Source organism: Pygocentrus nattereri, chromosome 25, assembly GCF_015220715.1.
Source record: "Pygocentrus nattereri isolate fPygNat1 chromosome 25, fPygNat1.pri, whole genome shotgun sequence".
Lineage (NCBI taxonomy): Eukaryota > Metazoa > Chordata > Actinopteri > Characiformes > Serrasalmidae > Pygocentrus > Pygocentrus nattereri.
In genome coordinates this window covers 9294748-9302691 of record NC_051235.1, presented here as the reverse complement: position 1 = coordinate 9302691, position 7944 = coordinate 9294748, and the positions used below count along the sequence as shown (strand labels likewise).

The 7944-nt window shown below is 40.5% G+C and overlaps 1 protein-coding gene across 5 annotated transcripts in view; it reads right to left on the bottom strand.

Annotated features, from left to right (window-relative positions):
• Positions 1–373: 373 nt before the first annotated feature.
• ptpn4b (protein tyrosine phosphatase non-receptor type 4b) overlaps positions 374–7944 on the bottom strand; it is a 66503-nt gene continuing 58932 nt past the window's right edge. For all 5 annotated transcript variants that reach the window (XM_037534456.1, XM_017694629.2, XM_017694630.2 and 2 more), the window contains exons 23-27: positions 7798–7944; positions 6386–6514; positions 5706–5854; positions 4418–4553; positions 374–3400 (exon numbers count right to left, since the gene is read on the bottom strand). In XM_037534456.1, coding sequence (XP_037390353.1) covers positions 3278–3400; positions 4418–4553; positions 5706–5854; positions 6386–6514; positions 7798–7944 — 684 coding nt within the window. In that variant the 3' untranslated portion in view covers positions 374–3277. The remainder of the gene's footprint in view (positions 3401–4417; positions 4554–5705; positions 5855–6385; positions 6515–7797) is intronic.

Here is a 7944-nt window from a genome sequence, read left to right as displayed (position 1 = left end):
ATCTTGAAACCATATGTATTATTATGGAATTTGACCCCCCCCCCAATAATTTTTAATGGCAGTTATTTTATGCTTAATGATTCAATTAGATTTTTAATTTTTTTATTCAATATGGCAGTGTGAAGGTGAGTTTGAATCTTTAAGATGAGTCGAACACTTTTCTATCTGTTTCATAACTCAAGGCACAGGATTCATAAATATGGAATTTCTGCTTTAACAGCAAATATATCATCCCTGTTTGGTTGCCGTTTCAAATAAAGTGTCTGGGAAGTCACAACATAGTGCTGTCCCACCTCATAAGTAAGACATTTATCTGTAACCTGTCTATCTGTTGCCAGGTCGTAGCCTACATAAGACATGAATGACAACTATAATCTTTTCAGAACACTTTTAATATATAACAACATATTTACAAATATGTAACAGGTGACACTATGTAGTTAAGAGTTTCCCCTACAGGTGTCTCTATTTAACAAATTTTCAACATAAATATAATTTCAACATGACTCCCATCTTCCGTAACTACAGTAAGAATAAGTAGCACGACTGGCTACTGCAGTCAGCTGCAAAGTGCCATCCATGTTTTTTTTTTCTTTAAAATACAAAAATACCATCGTCCCAACACAATATCAATAGCAAATCTATAGCTCAAGAGTCATCACAACACACACGGAAGCTCGCGTATTGGCTTGATGGACATTCATTAGGGTGAAAAACGCATTGGTCCTGGAAGCCAAGCCCCTTATACAGTGTGGAATGCCTTTGTTAATACAGAGCAGGGAGGATGGATAAAATAAGACTAAAGAGGATTGTTAAGGGCTCAATTTAAAGTAAACAGTAGTTGGTCACATCATTTTTTCCAATTCCTTCAAAGGGAGATTAAGGACAAAGTGAATTTCTTGCGTAATACACATAACATCTGGGCCCAACAGAGCTATACAGCCAAAATACACATTTACAGTCAGACACTTAGTAGCAATGTGGAGGTGAATTTTACAAAAAATTAAACCATGACATTAAAAGTTGATTTGAGTAATATGGGTAAGAGGATCTGCCTCTGCCTGCAGAGTGCAGACCTTTCCACCCCTAAATATCTGGATATAGGGGCAGAGTGTGCAACACCTTTACCAGGTAGAGGGATGGGGCATCCAGCACATTTCCTTTAGTTAACTAGGAAAAAAGTCAATAGTTACTTTTGGGTTGCCCAGGTACAGGAACAGGGCTGGGAGAGCCTTTATCTGAAGCAGGTACTAGGGTGGGGCTTATATAGCACCTTTACCTGAAGTAGCTACAGGGGCAGAGTCTATGTGGCACATTCACCTGAAGGAAGTGCAAGGTTTAGCCTATAGCACCTTAACCTTGGTTAGCCAGGTAAAGGTGTGGGGCCTTTAGCACCTTAGCAGCTTAAACAGCCAGGTAAGGAGTGGTACCTTTAAATATCTTTGCCTTAGACTGGTAAAGAGGTGGGGCCTTTAGCACCTTTACCTTTGTTAGCCAGGTACAAGGGTGGGTCTTATAAGTATCTTTACCTTAGACAGGGAATGGGGTGAGACCTTTAGCACCTTTACCATAGCTAGCCAGGTAAGGGGGCAGGGCCTTTAGCACCTTTACCTTATCTAGCCAGGTACAGGGATAGGACCTATAGTAACTTTACCTTATTAGGACAGGTAAAGGTTTGGGACCTATGCCACCTTTTATCTCAGTTGGCCAGGTGCAGGGAAAGTGCTTTTAGCACCTTTACTTTAGCCAGATAGAGGGGTGGGACCTATATTATCTTTATCTTATTAAAACAGGTAAATGGGTGGGGCCTATAGCATCTTTACCTGAAGCAGATACAAGGTCAGGCCTATAGCACCTTTTACTTTAGTCGGCCAGATACAGAGTTATGCCTATGCTACCTTTAGCTCAGTTGGCCAGGTGCAGGGGAAAGGGCTTTGACACCTTTTCCTTAGCCAGATAGAGGGGTGGGTCCTGTAGCACTTTTACCTGAAGCAGAGTCTTTATTTGAGCTGGCCAAGTGCAGAGGCAGAGGTTAAAGGGCAGGTGTACAGATGTAACATAGCAGGTGAAATCAGGAGTTGGCCTACCTTTTCAGACACTTATGCACTGGCAGAAAACAATGTACCCTCTTGGAAAGCCTGAAGTGCTCTGAAGCACAAACTTGTCAGTACAAAAGCCAAAGCTATGGGGCAGCGTGGGGGGGTGGGGGGGTTCCAAATAAGAGATGAAAATAAAACCGGTACGACTAGCTCATCTTCATCAGCAATCTGAACGCTGAACAGAAATTACATGCTGAAATGCAGAAGGCTCCATAATTTCTTTACACAAGCAAACAAGAGATCCACTGCTGAAGCCGCAAAAGTTCCTGTTGACCGAGTAGGTGATGAAATCCAACAGCTGGGTGGGGAGCTAAAGGATTAGAAGATTGAAAGGCATTGTATGTCTGAACCATGTGCTCCAAAAACGGTAAAACTGGAAGCCAGAGCAATCGGCCTGATCTGGTGTGTCTTGTAGGCAAATGTTACACTTACAGCAGCACATTATTTTTTCACATTAATTTTTCACACTGTATACAGTAGCTGGATTCCTAACTGCTGGCCTAAACCTTTATATGGATTGAACAGTTTTACAATGGCTCAAGCCCTGGATAGATGCGCGATGGGCTCTAGAGAGAAAAACAGTGCATGTCAATGCAGTAGGTACCGTCTTGTTTTTCGAGGCCTCAAAAGTTGAATGAAGAAAAAGAGTACTGTCAAAAGCTGAATACTCAGATTTCTTGCAGAGTACTTTCGCAGGACTCCACAAGGGAGGATTTTAGACACTTGACAGCTTCAAGTACCAAGAGATTTACTGGGCTGATAGAGAGCATGGGGAGGGCAAGGGCCCTTTAAACACATAAGAAAATCATAAATAGCCTTAAAAACAGGAAATGCAGTTTTTGTGAGTTGCATCCTGCTTGAACTGTGGCTCATTTCAGTGTATGGCACTACAGCAAGTCAGCATTTCATCTTTTGTTCCATTAAGTTTTTTTTTTCCACCCTGAACGTTTATCGTTGTTATAAATGTATGATTATGCAATAACCTGATGCGTTTGTCTTTCTAGTAAATCCCCTTAAGTCGTTGTTTGTTAACGTAAAGTGCAAATAGTGCTTTGTCGTCTGTGTTCCAGTTTGCAGGCATCAGTTCCGCTGGCATCCAGCAGGGGGCAAAGAAGAGCTGGCTGCAGTTGTCACAGGCAGTAGTGGTACAGCAGAGGAGCCTGGCAAAGGGCAACTCTTTAGTCCTCTGGTTCGCAGGTTTGTGGCTCCGGCAGCTCCGGCAGCTCCGGCGGCTCCAGCGGCTTCACCATCTCCTCATCATACACTCGCAGAATGGCCTCGCAAACAAACCTGTACTGGCTCTACAGAAAAGAGATATCAAACGGATATTAAAATCAACAAATAAAGTGATAAAACAAAGCCAGGTTGCCACAGCCACACACAGTGGACCAGTTTCAGGTGCAAATTGGACACATTCTGCCCAGTTTATGTACAAAACTGTGTGCGTGATAAAACACAAAAAACCCCACAAGACGTCCTCATGCATATACGTTTAAGAGAAGACTACGCAAATGTGGGAGGGTTGTGCAAAAAGTGCGCAGATATTACATATTTTTACATACTGTTTACATATTCCCCTTGTACAAATGTTTGAACAACTTGCGGCATCTGGTTTTCTGTCAATTTTCCTCGGATAAGCTGCAATCTTTGTAAATCCAATGTGAAATGCAGGTACATTGTGGATATTATGGTTGCTGTACCACCTCTTACTCTAAACCAATGGAATTTAATGTAATCTCTGATTGTGTTCAACACACACATGCATTCAACTGCCTCATCTATACTCGGTCCACAAATACATTATAAGCAACTGTTGTGAGGTTGAACAAGTGTCATAGCAAGGTGCCAAAAATCCCATTCAAAGTAATGAGAAACTGTAGCAAACAACTCAAAATATCTATATTTACATCTGCATCATTATTCTCAAATACCTTTTCATACACGTGAAAGGTCACACTGTTGGGACTGATGCAAAGTTTTTTTTGGAATCAACCTACCACAAAAGCAAACTCGTCATTGTTAGCTACAAAGCAGTCCAGCTGACTAGCACAGCAATAGCATTGTCCCAAAACAGTTTCACAGAAATCTGCTGAGGGCGACACTGACAGGAAAAACTCCCTAAATGCATGAGGAAAAAAACAAGAGGAACCATGAATCAAAAGTAGAGCCCTCCTCCTCTGGGCCGCCCTAGACTGTTCAGTTATGATACAAACAGTGCAAGTTCTACCACAATGCAAAGGCGAGCATCTGTGCCATCCTATTTACTGAAAATGTACAAGATGTACAGAAATTGTATAACACAGTGATTTTGCACTCACTGGAGTTTGAATCATCATGGCCCGCTGGTCTCTCATGGTTCGTACAATGTCTAACGGATACACAGACTGGCTTCGCTCTATCAGACACATCGCTGTCTCCATGGTGATGAGAACCCCAGTCCGACCAATCCCAGCGCTGCATGAGAGGAGAAAGTGAAGGAGTTATAGATCAATAAAGAAGTGGTTTCACACTGAATCAACATGTGCTTCCATTTACTGTCATTAACAACGTAGAGCTGTATTTGTAAAAAGCCATAAGCCTGTAGAATTTTGAGTTATCGCTGACATTAAGTTGCTATTGAAGCTGGGCTTTTTAATGAATTTTTATCTCCTTCATTTATTTGAAACCAGCTGTTTTGTGCAGATTCAAAGCTTTCAATCAATACTACGGAAGTAGAAGAGGAGATATTATGATATGAATTTGATGAAAAGTTGCTTCTTGAATTTCTTGTTTTGCACAAAGTATCGTTTTTGACACTGAAACAGAAACAGTCAGAATTGAATCTGACTGAATAATTTTGTATGTAATTATGTATGTAAGTTAATTATGTGATTACATTTAAATAATTTAATATACAGTACTGTGTAAAAGCCATCCTTTATTTATTTATTTCTAGTCAAATCAGCCATTGTTTTTTTTTCCAGCATTGTGAAAAAGACAGAAAAGATTAAAACAGAAAATTGCACAGAAGCCTAAATAATTAAATGTAAAATACATCTTTAGTTTTTTAGAGAAAATCTGATATTTTTGTGCTCCTCCAAAGTTCAGTATTAGAAGCTGATTGCATTTTGTACTTCCCATGATCCAAGTAATCCCAAACAAATTCAGTGAAACTCTACAGTGACCAGTCCATTGTTATAAGCACACCAGTAGCTGTGTGATTTGCAAATTTCTTTTTCTCAGTAAGGGCTTCTTGATAGATCACATCCTTTCAGACCCACATCGTTTTCTTCTCACAGTGGAAGGACTGACAGAAACACCTGTGCATTTTTCATATGTGAAGCAAGAATGGAGCTTAATTTTCTATCAAATTAGGGTGTACTTTTGCACAGAGCTACAAATTGAATGTATATCATTCAATATGCAGTTCAATATATTTTAAAGGTTTTAGTAGTAAATTTTAGATTGTTTAGTGAATCAGCAAAATCCAAACAATAACCTACTCCGAAATGTTGTGCGTTATGTTTTTAAGGCAAGTCAGCAGGTGTGTATGTACATCATATGAACTTGGTGAAAGCTGTAAATTGTTGTGACAATATTATGTAACGTTTCTGAACACGTCCTGACCTGCAGTGCACCACCACAGGCTCCTCTGAGTCGCCTCGTTTGCTGCGCACCAAACTAACAAAGTTCAGGAAGTCCGTGGAGTCATCTGGGACACCGTGGTCAGGCCAAGCCATGTACTGCATCTGACACAGCTGCCTCTCCTCTTTACTCTACCAACACACACACACACACACACACACACACACACACACACACACACACACACACACACACACACACACACACACACACAAACATACACACACGCAGAGGATATTCATAAATCAAAATTCAGCTCAATGTTGCTTTGTTTTTCAAAATTTAAAAACATTTCAATGAAATGAAAACAAAAAAATGGAAAGATTTTGTTAACAAAGATATTTTCCAAATAATCTGACAGCTCCCAGCTTAATGTTTATCACATAAGCCCCTTTCACACCAAGAGCCCAGTATGAGATGTAAACAAAGACATTCAGATTAGTTTGACACATGGAATTTAATAAAGGACTGATTAGATAAACAAGGTATTGGATGGCAACTGTATATATTGAGCTTCCTTGTGAAGAACTTTGGACATGGTTAAGCTAATATACGGATCATATACAATCATAATATATTCTTTCTGCTTAGTTTCTACTGAGTTACTGCAAACCAGATACACATTAAGTTCTAATTCACATCATGAAGGATGTGTGTGTTACCTCCAGATGTGTGAGCGTCAGAGCTCGGAGCAGGTACGCCGGGTTTCCCTCCTCAGACATGCACGACACCTCAAAGCCGCCGTAGTTTCCGGTCGCAGACACATTTGGCCAGTACTGGTGACACTTCACCTGGAGAAGATGTATTGCAAGTCAGTCCAAATGTCAAAGCAGCACTACATTAAAATAAAATCTACCACTTGGTAGATTTTGAACAAGATGCCTGGTTTCAAGATGGCTACTACTACCGGTTGTACTCAAGTCATGTTATCTATAAAAATGGATGAAAGTACAACGTGTCACACAGTTTCAGAAACCACATCAGCGAGTGTCTTGAGATTAGTTAACAACTTTGAAGCTGATTAGAAGTTGATTAAAAGTGTGGGGAACGCCCAGGGCTTTCAGAGAAGGCCTAAAGATTTCTTTAAAATAAAAAATACACAGCTATACATTTTATTTTATTCTACAAAATGGTATGTGCTTTTTGGTAAATTGTGGAAGTCTTGCAGTACTACTCTTCTTTCTATAGTATCTAGGTACATACAGCTTTTTCACTAGTTAAGACTTAAGAAGCTGAACTATTTACTAGTAGTTATTAAATTAACTACTAACATCATTTGCAAGTGACCATGAAATCAACCAGTCATGGTTTCACTTTCAGTTAATGGAAGCAATTTCATGAGACCAAAAAAAAAAAAAAATCAATCAAGGCCACTGGCCACCAACCCGGCCCTGAAAATCTACTTTCCTGCAGAGTCTAGTCTAGTTCCATCCACAATCTGCCACACTTGCTCCAGCAAATTAATTTCTTCAGAAGTCCTTGATTGCCTACATCAGGTGAATTAGCGGTAGGTCAGGGAGAAATGGAGAGCTAAATGACAGATGCAGGGAAGTAGATCTTCAGGAAGAAGGCTGATCACCTCTAGACAAGGCTTTCTGAATGCCTTAGTTACTCCACTGACTGAAAATAGGAGGTCATCTGACCAGTTTTCAGTCAGCTGTTTGAATTGACTTGACTTTACTGAAGAAGCCGCTGCAAAACTGCTCTATAGGTGGAAATAAGTGAACACATCCTCTAAAGGAAAAAAAAATATACAAAACTTTTTCACAGGCCACATCTTATGTTGTAATTTGACCAGGAGCGCTTAAACCTTTTGCATACAGCTGTATTAATTAGAATAATCATAAAGTTTTGTCCCCTTGTATTTTGGCAGTTTGACATGACCCGCATTGAAGGCTTGGCCTTACATCATATTACACTACATTACCTTGTAGCTCCTAAACTAGAAACAAAACTAAAGAAGTCAACTTCGGTTGCCAAACATGTTCTTGACTATTTGATTACATTTGGGGGGACGATATAATCGTCCTGCCTGTGTATTTGTATGTTTGTGTAGGGCAGGTGATCTACGTACCCTGCCACGCTCCACCTGTGTTGTAAGCATGACCACCAGGGCAGCACTCTGCTCCCAAGCCATCTGCCAGAAGTCCCCGCAGGTACCAGGTAGCGGCCCCTGACACGCAATATAGCGCCTCACCCCACCACCCCCTGGGATCTCCAT